Source organism: Hippopotamus amphibius, chromosome 17 (genome assembly GCF_030028045.1).
Source record: "Hippopotamus amphibius kiboko isolate mHipAmp2 chromosome 17, mHipAmp2.hap2, whole genome shotgun sequence".
Classification (NCBI taxonomy): Eukaryota; Metazoa; Chordata; class Mammalia; order Artiodactyla; family Hippopotamidae; genus Hippopotamus; species Hippopotamus amphibius.
Genome location: NC_080202.1, coordinates 49,277,260 through 49,291,228, shown reverse-complemented (window position 1 = coordinate 49,291,228; position 13,969 = coordinate 49,277,260). Strand labels below are relative to the sequence as shown.

Below are 13,969 nucleotides of genomic sequence, written 5' to 3'. Positions count from 1 at the left end.
CTGTATCTGATTCAAAATGTTTTATAGAACATGGGAAGGGTAAAGTTCATTCAATAATGGAGGGCCTAAAGAAGTTTAAACATGAGTAGAAATTTTTTATATAATATAAAATTGATAATCTGATGCTATGCATTTTATTTTTATATGTGTTTTCTTTTTTATACATTTATTTGTTTATTTTCGGCTGCGTTGGGTCTTCGTTGCTGCGTTGGGTCTTCGTTGCTGCATGCAGGATTTCTCTAGTTGCACCAAGTGGAGGCTACCCTTCACTGTGGTGCATGGGCTCCTCATTGCAGTGCCTTCTCTTGTTGTGCAGCATGGGTTCTAGGCACACGGGCTCAGTAGTTGTGGCGCATGGGTTTAGTTGCTCCGCAGCATGTGAAATCTTCCCGGACCAGGGCTCAAACCCGTGTCCCCTGCATTGGCAGGCGGATTCTTAATCACTGCGCCACCAGGGAAGTCCCTGTATGTATTTTCTTGGTTATAAAAGTAATACATGTTCATTATAGAAAATTTCTATAATCACAAAATGAAAGAATGAAAAAATTGTTGAATAGTCCTTAATTCTATCACCAGTGATAATCTGTAATTTCATCACCCCAAATTTTTTTCCTTAAAAAAATGCACAATTTTTTTCATTTAGCTTTAAAGTCCCACTTTCAATGTACTTTCCTATTTTCTTATTAATATTAAAATCTGAGCTATTGATAGGTATATCTAATGACCTAAAATTTCTTTTTGAATGCCTCTGAAATTTACTACATAATCTCAGTGCTTTTTGTTTGCAGGCCTCTTATCACATTTATGTCTAAAATAATTTCCCAATGCCAAAATACTATGTTCTGTACTTAACGTAGAAAAGAATGAATGAGAGGTTTGAAAATTATACTGTGAAATTGATCAGTAGAGGCAAGTAAAACTTGTTTTCTGCCCTCTTTCCCCCAACACAACCTCAATCTGTACTTCATTGTTAAGTAATTTTAATTTGCTCTCTGCACCAGCATTTTTCAATGGGTATAAAAAAAAAATTGGTGTGTCTCTGAAAGCCTGATTGTGATTCAAAAAGAAGGAATTAAAAATAATTTAAGATACTTTATGCAAGTATCTACAAAATGAATCTTAGTAAGAGAAAATAAATTTAAATTCTGGGTAACCACACTTAACTTTTCCAAGTGAGTGCCATTGTGTTTTATTATTTATAATAGAAAAAAGATATCTTTGAATAGGTCCATTCTCTCTCATCTTTTGCTTCTTCTGTTTCTGGTGCCAGAAAACTCTCAGAAATGTCTACTTGGTAGCTTTTAACCCCAGCATTTAAAATAATGCTGCTGGGACTTCCCTGGTGGTGCAGTGGTTAAGAATCTGCCTGCCAATGCAGGGGACACGGGTTCTAGCCCTGGTCTGGGAAGATCTCACATGCTGCGTAGCAACTAAGCCTGTGCGCCACAACTACTGAAGCCCATGCGCCTAGAGCCCATGCTCTGCAACAGGAGAAGCCACAGCAAAGAGAAGCCCGTGTACCGCAACGAAGAGTAGCCCCCTCTTGCCACAACTAGAGAAAGCCCACGTGCAGCAACGAAGACCCAACACAGCCAATAAATAAATTGATTAATTAATAAAAGTAAATTGATTAATTAATCAATTAATTAATGCTGCCTAATTTAGGGATACTGGAAGCAATCCTCTTCAGTCATGTATAAGATCAGAGTTCATTAATATGCATTTACTGAGTACCCAAGCACTGTAAAAAAGAAAGTTCAAAGATGAAAAAGAGACAAGCAAAGTTCCTGCTCTCAGCAAGCCTTAATTTTTGAGTACATAGTATATGCTCAATAAATGTTTATTGATTGACTGACTAATAGAGGTTCCAGTTTCCTGCTTTCAGATAAACATTCACTAACCCAAGCAGCTGTATCAAAGTCATTCTTTTTTTAATTTATTTATTTATTATTATTATTTATTGGCTGTGTTGGATGTTCGTTACTCCGCGTGGGCTTTCTTTAGTTGCGGCGAGCGGGGGCTTCTCTTTGTTGCAGTGCACAGGCTTCCGAGTGCAGTGGCTCCTCTTTTTGTGAAGCACGGGCTCTAGGCGTGTGGGCTTCAGTAGTTGTGGCTCGCGGGCTTAGTTGCTCCACATCATGTGGGATCTTCCTGGCCCAGGGATTGAACCCATGTCCCCTGCATTGGCAGGCAGATTCTTAACCACTGTGCCACCAGAGAAGCCCTCGAAGTCATTCTTGAGATTACCCTCCCAATCCAGGCCACCAGAAGAAACAATTATGTAAAACTATCTACCCCATGGAACATAAGTGAGTCACCCAAATAAGAATGAATTGTTAAAAAACCATTTACAAAGCTGAGAAGGTACAGTTTCACAGTCTTCTCTGCTTACCTTTCCATCACTCTTCTTTCTCCTCTTCCATTTCTTCTTTTTCCCTATTTTTCTTAACTTTTCCAAGTCTCCATTAATAGATTATTTTTCTTTCACTCCTGCTTCCCTGGTTTCCTTAGTAGTGTTGCTTTTTTGTTTCTTTTCCTTCCAGTCTCTATCAAACGATATACATTTCACCTGCCCATCCTGTTCACCCACTTGTTTTTGTCTCTACAAAAGCCCCATTTTACTTGCTGTCACCAAAATATATTTTTACCCTGTGAAGTCTACAGTGCATTAAAGAAAATTTAGACATTTAAAAGTATGTTTCATAATTTTAGAAATTATAAACAGTACTGTCTATTCCACAAACTCACCAAATAATACTCAATTTCCATTTATTGTTTTCCATATAGATATAGGTATTAAGGGAACAGATTTTATTTATAAGTACTGTATTGACTTTTTTGTGTATTCAAACATGTACTACTATGACTTAAGTTTTCACACTCAAATTTCAGATGACTAGAGTCACTTTTTAGACAATAACATTTTTCACACTTAAAAATCTTTTCCCCTAATTCCTATTTCACCATTTCTATTTTTCTAAGGAATAAAAGGGGACACAGTTACCTAGGCACAAACATAAAATGATATATTTATATGAACAACTTCAAGACCTGCTAATATTTATGTCATTTGATGGTGAACATTCAAAATTCCACTCTGACCTTCAATTGTGTTTGGGTTGTGGGGTTATATATGAGAATTTTTTAAATCACACTTACTAGGAATATACAGAAACTCTACTATATATTTAGAAAAAAATACTGTATAAAAATAAAATCTGCTTCTTGTCAGGGACAGATATCTTCCAAGTCACATTGCTAACCAGAGTTGGCAAGGTGGTGCCCCATGCAATACCCAAAATTGGCATAGAATGGCTTTAGCAAACTGATGTCTAGGCAAGGAAAAGAGCCGAACAATAGAGGAGAAGAAAAGAATGAGAGAATGGGGTTGGGGAGGCAGGAGGAAGAAGAAATAAAAGATGTTTGATAAGTTTTTCTTGATTCTACAAATTATGTGTTTTATATTAGTATTTCTATATCCCCTCCCATGAAGAAAATATATATACTTTGTGTACTGATTTCTGCATGATATATTACCCTGTGCCACCTTCACAGCCTAAAGGTAGTGCAAAATTTTCCAGATTTCCATAACCTGCCACTGACCTTTCCTGATATTAAAACAGTACAGGGGACTTTCCTGATGGCACAGTGGTTACAAATCTACTTGCCAATGCAGGGGATATAGGTTCAACCCCTGATCCAGGAAGATCCCACATGCCTCAGAGCAACTGAGCCTGTGCGCCACAATTACTGAGCCTGAGCTCCAGAGCCCGTAAGCCACAACTATTGAAGCGCACACACCTAGAGCCCATGCTCCACAACAAGAGAAGCCTCTGCAACAAGAAGTTCACGCACTGCAACAAAGAGTAGCCCCCGCTCTCCTCAACTAGAGAAAGCCTGCGTGGAGCAACAAAGACCCAATGCAGCCAAAACAAAACAAAAACAAGCAAATAAAACAAAACAAAAAAACAGTACATTATTGGCTTTATTTAGACAAACTAAACCAAACCTAGGTAACTGAGCACTTTTTATCCTGAGAGTTAATCTCCTCACATTTAGAAAACCAAACTACCCCATGTTTTGAGAGGAAAAAAAGAGTTGAGTCAGTATTTTTAAGGTATTTGTTTGGTTGTTGGTTTTCTGGCCATGGGATGGAGTGGACTGAGAGGAGGAGATTCTATAGTTAGGATTATGACATATATTGTACCCATACATTTCACGGAAGAACTCACTAGAAAGAACTATCTGTATCATTAAAAGGTGTATAATTAGTCAACAGTTCATAACCAACGCACTAATGAAAATGAAATGGGTAGCAGAGAATCCTCCTCTTGAGTCAAGAGGTTTCCAAAGTCACTTCACTTCTTTACATCCTAAAAGATGGTAAATGAATAGTCTTGACTTCAATGCTGACTCTATAATGCTTTTCAAAACAATTCTTTTGGAGTTTGATCCATTAAGGCACCAAAAGAAGCAATTTTAATTAAGATATATATCAGATATAACTGACATTTTCTTCAGTTTCCCACTCATCTAAGGAAAAATTAATATAAAATTACATCATCCTATCCTACTTTTTCATAACTTCAGAAATGTATATAATTTTGACTCTGAATCTTGTCTTTAATCAAAAGGAATCATGCCTCTACAGAAGCTGATGAAAATCACAAATGATACTAAAGGTGAGTGAAACCTGATGTGAAGGGGTTGTAATGATGAGGTTTAATACTTTGACATATTTCTTAATCCCATTGTTATTTTCCCTAACTGTTTTGTCAATTGTTACCCTCTGTCTACTTGTTGACATGTGATTGAACACCATTATCTCCCCAATTGTTTTCCTGAGTTCCTTTTGCCTGTATAGTACACATGACACTGCATCACATGTGATTATTAAGTATTTCATATTGTTTTCTAGTGGCTTCAACTGTGATGAAATGTTTTCATCTCTAATTACATTGTAACCTATTTGGTGCAATTTATAGTGAAGTTATAATACAAAGCAGATGTTCCTAACTCTGCCACTGAAGAAATTAATTCAATCCATTGGGCTTTAGTATCCTTATCAATAAAATGAAAAGAGTGAATTAGATAGATGATCTTTCAGCTCTCTTTCAGCTTTAAAATTCTAGGACTAACTTTTGTGGTTAAAAGGTCTTCACTATCAAGAAAGTGAGAAAACAACCCATAGCATAGAAGGAAATATTTGTAAATGATATATCTGATAAGGGTCTAGTATCCAAAACATATAAAGAAACCTTGTAAACTCAACAAGAAAAAGACAAATAACCCAATTTTAATAATGGGCAAAAGACCAAAATAGAAATTTCTCAAAAGAAGATGTAAAAATGACTAGTAAGCACCTAAAAAGATGTTCAACACCATTAGTCATTAGTGTAGTGAAAATCAAAACCACGAGATCCTACTTCACACCCAACTAGGATGATTCTAATTTTAAAAAGACAGTAACAAATGTTGATAAGGGTGTGGAGAAACTGGAGTCCTCATGCAGTGCTGGTGGGAATATGAAATGGTACAGCTGCTGTGGAAAACAGTTCGGTAGTCCCCAAAATGTGAAAAATAGTTACCATATGACCAAGCAATTCTACTCCTAGGGATATACCAAAGAGAAGTGAAAACATATGTCCACATAAGAACTTACACAAAAATGTTCATAGCAGCATGATTCATAATAATCAGAAAGTAAAGACAATCCAAATGTCCATCAAATGATGAAAGGATAAGCAAAATGTGGTATACCCATACAGAGGAATATTATTCAGCCATAAAAAGGAATGAAGTACTGATACATGCCACAACATAGATGTGCTTTGAAAACATTATGCTAAGAGAAAGAAGCCAGACACAAAAGGCCACAAATTGCATAATTAAACTTTTACTGAATGTCCAGAATAGGCAAATTCATACAGTCAAAAGATAGATTAGTGGTTGCCAGGAGACAACCACTGTGAGAGGGAAGAATGGGGAGTAGCTGCTAGTGAGTACAGGGTTTCTTTTTGGGTGATGAAACTGTTCTGGAATTAGATAGTAGTAATGGTTATACAATTTTGTAAATATACTAAAAACCACTGAATTGTATACTTTCAAAAGTGTGAATTTTATGTTATGTGAATTGTATTTTAATTTTTTTTTAATTCCAGGACTGACCCAAAAACATATCTGCTAACACACACACACACACACACACACACACACACACACACACACACAAAGGACTCAGAATCCATGCCTGTTTGCTTATCAGGCTCTATAAGTGGAAATAATAAACAACAGGCTGGCCCCAAACACAAGTCCTAACCCCAAAGCACCTTCCATCTATCCAGTGCACCAACCCGTGGAACCCAGCTTATGTCCTGGAACCATCAGCCCTACAGATAAATATCATACCAGTCCACCAGTTCTAAACTACCTAAGATATGCCCACCAGTAAATTAAGTGAAATCAGCCCTCTTCCCATTTGGTTTGAATAGATGACTACAGATGTAGCTAAATTGTAATACATGCCTACTCCCCAGGATAGTTTAGTTCCTTACGTATTCCACCCTATTAATTTTAATGATTTCTGTCACCACTATTCACTCACAGATTATAGAAACTTGAATTTAGATGAATCTGTCCCACCTTCCCTGTCAGCTACTTTAGGGTAGGCATGCCATCTGTTTTTTTTTTTTTTTTTTTGAGGTATAGCTGATTTACAATATTTATATTAGTTTCAAGTGCACAACACAGTGATTCAAAATTTTTATAGATTATACTCCATTTATAGTTATTATAAAGTATTGGCCATATTCCATTTGTTGTATAATGTACCCTTTTTTTTTTTTTTGGCTGTGTCTGGGTCTTTGTTGTGTGAGGGCTTTTCTCTAGTTGAGGCGAGCAGGGGCTACTCTTCATTGTGGTGTACAGGTTTCTCACTGTGGTGGCTTCGCTTGTTGCAGAGCATGGGCTCTAGGTGTGCACGCTTCTGTAGTTGCAGCACTCAGGCTCAGTAGTTGTGGCTTGCAGGCTCTAGAGCACAGGCTCAGTAGTTGTGGCACATGAGCTTAGTTGCTCCGCAGCATTTGGGATCTTCCTGGACCAGGGATCAAAGCCATGTACCCTGCATTAGCAGGCAGATTCTTAACTGCTGTGCCACCAGGGAAGTCCCTCCTTTTTTATTTTATACATAGTAGTTTATACCTCTTAATCCCCTATCCAGACATGCCATTTTATGTCTTTTTATTCTCTGCACGTGCAGTTAGTAGATGTCTGCTGAAGCCATGAAGGGGTGCTTGTATCCATTCACTTAACAATCATAGTCTACCATATGACAAGTATTACTCTATGTGCTTGGGACAAAGCTCACTTCTCTTGTGGAGCTTACTTTCTAGTGAAGAGATATACACAATAAACAAATAATAGTATGACAGAAATTACAGAGAAAATAAAGCAAAGAAAATGGGTACAGGGGACACTATAAGTGGAGGAAGTTAATCAAGAAAAGCCCCACTGAGGGCTTCTTAGGTGGCACAGTGGATAAGAATCTGCCTGCCAATGCAGGGGACACGGGTTCGAGCCCTGCCCCAGGAAGATCCCACGTGCCGCGGAGCAACTAAGCCCGTGAGGCACAACTACTGAGCCTGTGCTTTAGAGCCCGTGAGCCACAACTATTGAGCCCATGTGCTGCAACTACTGAAGCCCACACACCTAGAGCCCGTGTTCCACAACAAGAGAAGCCACAGCAATGAGGAGCCCGCGCACCACAATGAAGAGCAGCCCCAATTCACCACAACTAAAGAAAGCCCGCGCACAGCAAAAAAAGACCCTACACAGCCAATAAAATAAAATTAAATAAATAAATAAATAAATAAATAAATAAATAAATAAAATTCATAAAAAGAAAAAAAAGAAAAGCCTCACTGATAAAGGGCATTTAAGCAAAAGCTAAGGAGACCAGGGAGCAGAAATCTGGAGCAAGAGCACTCCATGCAGAGGGAAGAACAAGTGCAAAAGCCCTTATACAAGAGCATGCTCATAGCATTTGAGAAAGAGCAAAGAGACCATTGTGGCTGAACAGAGTGAGCGAGGGCAACGTAGGAAGAGAGAAGGTCATAGAGGTAGGGGACAGGACCACCACATTCAGCCACATAGGCTATGCACTGTACAATTCCAGGATTGTGCAACGAGCTATTCCTTTTGGGGGAAGGGGGTGGTGCAGGTGTGGGGAGTGGCTGATCAGGTAAACCCTGAAGGCTGTTGTAAAGGTTGGGTTTTTATCCTGAACAACACAGGAAACTGAGGATTTGAACAGAGATGGGATATGATCTGACTTAAGTTTTTAAAGGATTGTCCTGGTTCCTGTTTGCAGAAGAGACTTGACAGGAGTGGATACAGCAAGAACAGAAGCAGGGATACCGGTTACGAGGTCTTTGCAGTAATCCAGAGCAGGAAGCAGAGGTGGAAGTGGTGAGAGTGGTTGCATTACATACATATTTTGAAGATGGAATCAACAGTATTTCCTGATAGATATCCCAGGGCCTAGAACATAATAGGCACTAAAAATATACTTATGGAATGGATGAATTGGATTAGACATAGAACACAAAAGAAGAGGACTGAAGCATATTCCAAGGGTTTTGGCTTCAACAGAGGATGGAGCATAGGCCTAGAAAGATGGAATCACCATTTCCTGAGATGAACAGATGAATGAATAGGAGACTGGATAAATGCTATTACATTTGTTAAACTGGTGAAGAAACTAATTGAAATTCATTTGGATTCAAATATTATATAAAGAGGAGATATTAAAGATCTGAGTATTTAGTAATCTTCAGAACATAGGTTAAACAATCTATTATTATAACTTTCTATTAAGCTGATGCCAGGAAAATTTTCTGACATTCTGGGTTGACGCTCAAGAAAAAATCAATGAGGTGAGCAGGTGGTTGCCACATATTTCTTTATATTTTCCTCTTATTGCCTCTGTATGTTGATTCTTGTAATCCCTTTCACATCCTTGCACTCCATGACTTGGTTGGGTGGTATGGGAGTAGAGGTTTATTGCTATACATTTTCATAGTTGCTGCTCCAAAAAAATCCATGTTGGTGTACATTAAATTTAAAAATTATAACTAGTTGGCTTGCATGCATAATAACAAAAATGGTATTGTATAAAGAGGAGTAAGCCTTCTTTTTTAAAAAATAATTTTTTATTTATTATTTTTGGCTGCACTGGGTCTTGGTTGTGGCATATAGACTCTTAGTTGCAGCATGTGAACTCTTAGTTGTAGCATATATGTTCGATCTCGTTCCCTGACCAGGGATCAGACCTGGGCCCCCTGCATTGGGAGCATGAAATCTTACCCACTGGAACACCAGGGAAGTCCCAGGAGTAAGCCTTCTAATTTCTGCCAATATCTCCATTATCATTAATCTAGACTAGTAAGGAGGGAGCAAGAGAGGAACTGGGGCTCCAGAATTAGGCCATCCCAGAGGATTTTGCCTCCCCGGGTTACCAGACTTGAGGTGGGAAATAATAGTCAGTTACTTCATGCTGCCATAGCCTGATGATTTCTGGGTGATGGAGGTTGAGAAAAGCCTAAGAAGAGGAAGAAATGGTGAAGCACAATATCTCTGCCCCAAAAGGAAGGAACATCTTGCCTTTCCCTAGTCTTTCATTGAATATCTATTTCAATGAGCAGAGCCAATGTTGGGAAAATAGAATATTAAGCTACCTCAAGGTACTTAAATACTTAGTGAAAGCAAAAGAGCCAAGGAGAGAAGTGAAGGGGATCTGCCTGTAAAGCCTGATTGGTTTACAGGGGCAGTATCTCTAACAGGGAGGTAGCTACATTTCCCCCTCCCTGAAAAATCCAGTTCCCATCAGTCTGGTAACTGAAGGAACTGGTGAGATTCTTTTCTTCTTAAGGCTCATATATCTTTAACTATACAGAATGAATGAGACATTACCCTTGAAATATTGGATTTTCAGAGTTCACAAATTATAAATCACATTGAGACACAATCTTTTCCCATAAAGCTCCTTTTCTCCTTTGGTGGACAGTACTACATAGGAAGAAGCCTAATACTAGATATTCTGCCCCATCTAATATTCACTTCCTTTTTATTCTTCATAAAATCAGAGGGGAATATGAGCCTAGGCAATTCTTAGATTGATAGGGTTGAGTTAATTCCTAGAGAAAATAGCTATATTCATGCAACATCCCTACTTAAATCTCTTCAGAATTCCCCAGTGCTAATAAAGTCTAGACTCCCCCGGCTTAACAACCGAGGTGTACATGTATCCACAAAAACCAAGTTTAATGAGTGACATGCTTGGTATAAGAGACTAGAAAAAAATGAAGGGGACTGTGGCGACCAGGAAACCCTCGGTTCCAGTTAAAGGGGTGACAGTTTTTCTGCTCCTGCCAGTTATTGCTAAGCAGGAACGTGGGCCATATGTTTTCTTATCCTTGGATGTTTCAGAAGTCCTAAACTGATAACCTTTAAATTTCCCATGTTTTCAAAGGTTTTTTAAATGGTATTTAGGCCAAAAAAAAAAAAAAAAAACTTGTGTGGGGATCAAATTTGCAATCTCTGTTCTAATAACCAACCCTAGCCCAAATACCTAATCTTTTTTGCTCCCGCTGTCTCACTTCATGCAGTCTTGAACAGTTCCTTGTCTCCTAAGCTCCCATGATTACTCTACATGCTTTTGCTCTTCTTTCACTCTAGACTATTCTTCCCTAAGTACTACATGCTACATGTTAAAATTTCACTTCTCCTTACACACAAAACCTAAAACTCTTAGAAGAAAACATAGGAGAAAAGCTTCATGGCATTGGGTTTGTCAATGATTTCTTGGATATGACACCAAAAGCATAGGCAACAAAGAACATAATCAACAGAGTGGGGACTTCCCTGGTGGTGCAGTGGTTGGGACTTCGTGCTCCCAATGCAAGGGCTGGGGTTTGGTGCCTGGTCAGGGGGCTGGATCCCAAATGCATGCCGCAACTAAGAGCCCACCTGCCACAACTAAAGAGCCCACCTGCCACAACTAAGACTCAGGGCAACCAAATAAATAAATAAAATATATTTTAAAAAATCAACAGAGTGAAAAGGCAATTTACAGAATGAAAGAAAACATTTTGCAAATCACATATCTAATAAGGGATTAATATCCAGAATATGTAAACTCATAACTCAATAAAAGAACAACAGCAAATGATTAAAAAGTGGGCAAAAGACTTGAATAAACATGTTTCTACAGTAGATATACAGTAACCAATAAGCCTATGAAATGACATTCAAAATCACTAATCATTAGGAAAATGCAAATCAAAACCACAATGATGTATCACCTCATACCCATCACAGTGGCTACCGTCAAAAAAAACCAAAAAACAATAAGTATTTGTAAAGATGTGGAGAAATTAGAACTGTTATGCACTGTTGGTTGGAACATAAAATGGTAGCCACTATGGAAAACAATATTTCTTCAAAACATTAAAAACAGCATGTGATCCAGCAATTTCACTTCTGGTATATATTCAAAAGATTGAAAGTAGGGTCTTGAAGAGATATTTGTACACCAGTGTGTCACAGCAGCATTATTTATGATAGCAACCCAAGTGTCCATCAACAGGTAAATAAGTAAAATGTGGTACATATAATGCAATATTATTTATCCTTAAAAAGGAAGGAAATTCTGATACATGCTACAACATGGATGAACCTTGACGATACTATGCTAAGTGAAAAAGTAAGTCACAAATACTGTATGATTCCACTCATAGGAGGTTCCTAGAATAGTCAAATTCATAGAAATAGAAAGTAGAATGGTGGTCACCATCTTCATTTTAAGTCATGGTAGCCCCTAACATAGTAGACCCTAATTAAATATTTGCTTAATTTGTAAATGAAGCCTTCCTTTTCTTTCCTCTGTATCCATAGCCAGAATGAAAGGCAATGTACCAAGTTTGGGAAGACTAGGGAAAAGTCAAATTATGCACATAATAAACCCCCAGAGCAGGAACAGAAAATCTCTAGAATCGCAGCCAACAAGTGAAGCCTGAAACAACTTGGGGGGCTCAAGCTAAGCCTTTACTGCCAGAGTTATCTGTGCTTAGCCATCATGAAGACTAGAAACAGTTAACTTCTGTGCTTAAATGATTTAAATGCCATGAGACCTGTCAGATCTTGAATACTAAAGTTTCTGATTAAAACAATCTTACTTTAATTGCTCTTTTAAAATCACTCTTTTCAATAATACTATAGACTACAAACATATCAGAGTTTGAGTTTATCCCTCTTTCTGGATGGAAACAATTAATGAAATGGTTCTTAATCAGCATTAAACCCAAGCAACTGGGAAAAATTTTTTATTTGAACAACTTTCAATTCACCAATGTTTAACATGCAAATATATTAATAGAGAATTTAAAAAACAAAAACATTCTCCCTTTCCTGAAATCCAACCAGTGTCAAAATATTCTGATTCTGTAACTCTACCTACACATACCCTAAGGGTGCTGAATGAACCTCATTGAAGTCACAGTTACTCTAAAGCTGGAAGAAGCTTATGGGTCATTCTCACCTGGGCCTGAGCCTGAGAGGTGAATGAGGTCACAGTTGTGTGATGGAACAAACCCTTTATTGGATTCTTGATCTGATTGAAGCCCAGAAGTTGTAAAGTAGTACCACTTAGAAGTAGGTAAATATCCAGATTTTGTAGGAATCTACAAGGAGTCCTTTTTTTTTTTTTTTAATTTATCATCTCAGTGAGAGATTGAAGGTAGTTTTTTAAAATAATGATTATTTTGAGCCATGAGGATGATTTCACAGCACCTTTCAACTGCCTAAATTGTTGAGCCTCTCTGGAGTTCCCAGCTTTCTGGTAGGTTTCCAGATTTTGAGCACATGTAATTCAGTTGTTTAGAAACAACAGTTGTCCAGAGTCTGAAGTAAAGACTTAGGAAAATTGGTTGAACTCTAACCAAACATTTAGAGACTTTTACTTCATGGTTTAATAGTATATGATTATCTACTCTTCCTAAGTCAGCAACCCAATTTTCTTATCAGTGAACTGCTTAATATACTCTATATATTAAAAAGATAATTAAAAAGATAAGACCAACAATAAAAGGGGGAAGCCCTACCAACCCAGCTTCTGGTCCATAGGTCCTGATTCTTAAACTATGCAGAAGTAGAAGCAAAGTACTAGGGAGTCCATAGTGGTTAAGAGTCCATTCAAGAGAATCTGAGGTAGCAAAACAGCATTATATCCCACCCCTATTCTTACTTTAAAAAAAAACCAGTGGGTTCATAACAACTGATAAAGGGACGGGTGGACCTCCCAGAAGGAAACCTTGGGAAAATCTACTTACTACCAGAGCGCTCTCCAGGATATAAACAATTAGGTAAATACTTTGCAAATGCTCTAACATTTTATTCTCTGTTAATTATGAAATGAGAAACAAATGTTAAAAATGAACTTTGTCTTTAAATAACTTTTTCTACATATTTGCAGGATTCTTTACCATTTATTTTTATATAGGATCAGAATGATACTATTTGAAGAAGGAGCAATGGCAAGAAATTTTGCTTAGAGATCTTGGGATAGTAAAGCGGCCCGTCCACATGGCTTTCCAACTTTGAACATACCTCTAACTTGCATTTGCACATATTACTATTCCATGAGGCCCTGGACTTCAAACTCTAGGTCTTGAGCTGAGAAAGTTGAAAAAGAATATAAACGAATTAAACTGTGATTTGATCCTTAATTGTATCTTCTGAATTCCAGACAGGATTACTGGCCACATGGCAGTTTCTGACATTAAAGCAAAACTTAAACTGAATCCTTTAACAAAAGTACCCAACTTCCATGCCAAGAGGTAAGTAATAAATTTATTAAGGTGATCAGTATATTAAGATAAAGAATTATTAAGTTGATGAATATATTAAATACTCA

General features: G+C 37.6%; 1 protein-coding gene across 1 annotated transcript in view; it reads left to right on the top strand.

The window, feature by feature from the left end:
* The window catches only part of EFCAB3 (EF-hand calcium binding domain 3), a 61,332-nt gene that overhangs the window by 15,540 nt on the left and 31,823 nt on the right, over nucleotides 1–13,969 (top strand). The window contains exon 4 of the mRNA XM_057715651.1: nucleotides 13,802–13,892. Coding sequence (XP_057571634.1) covers nucleotides 13,802–13,892 — 91 coding nt within the window. The remainder of the gene's footprint in view (nucleotides 1–13,801; nucleotides 13,893–13,969) is intronic.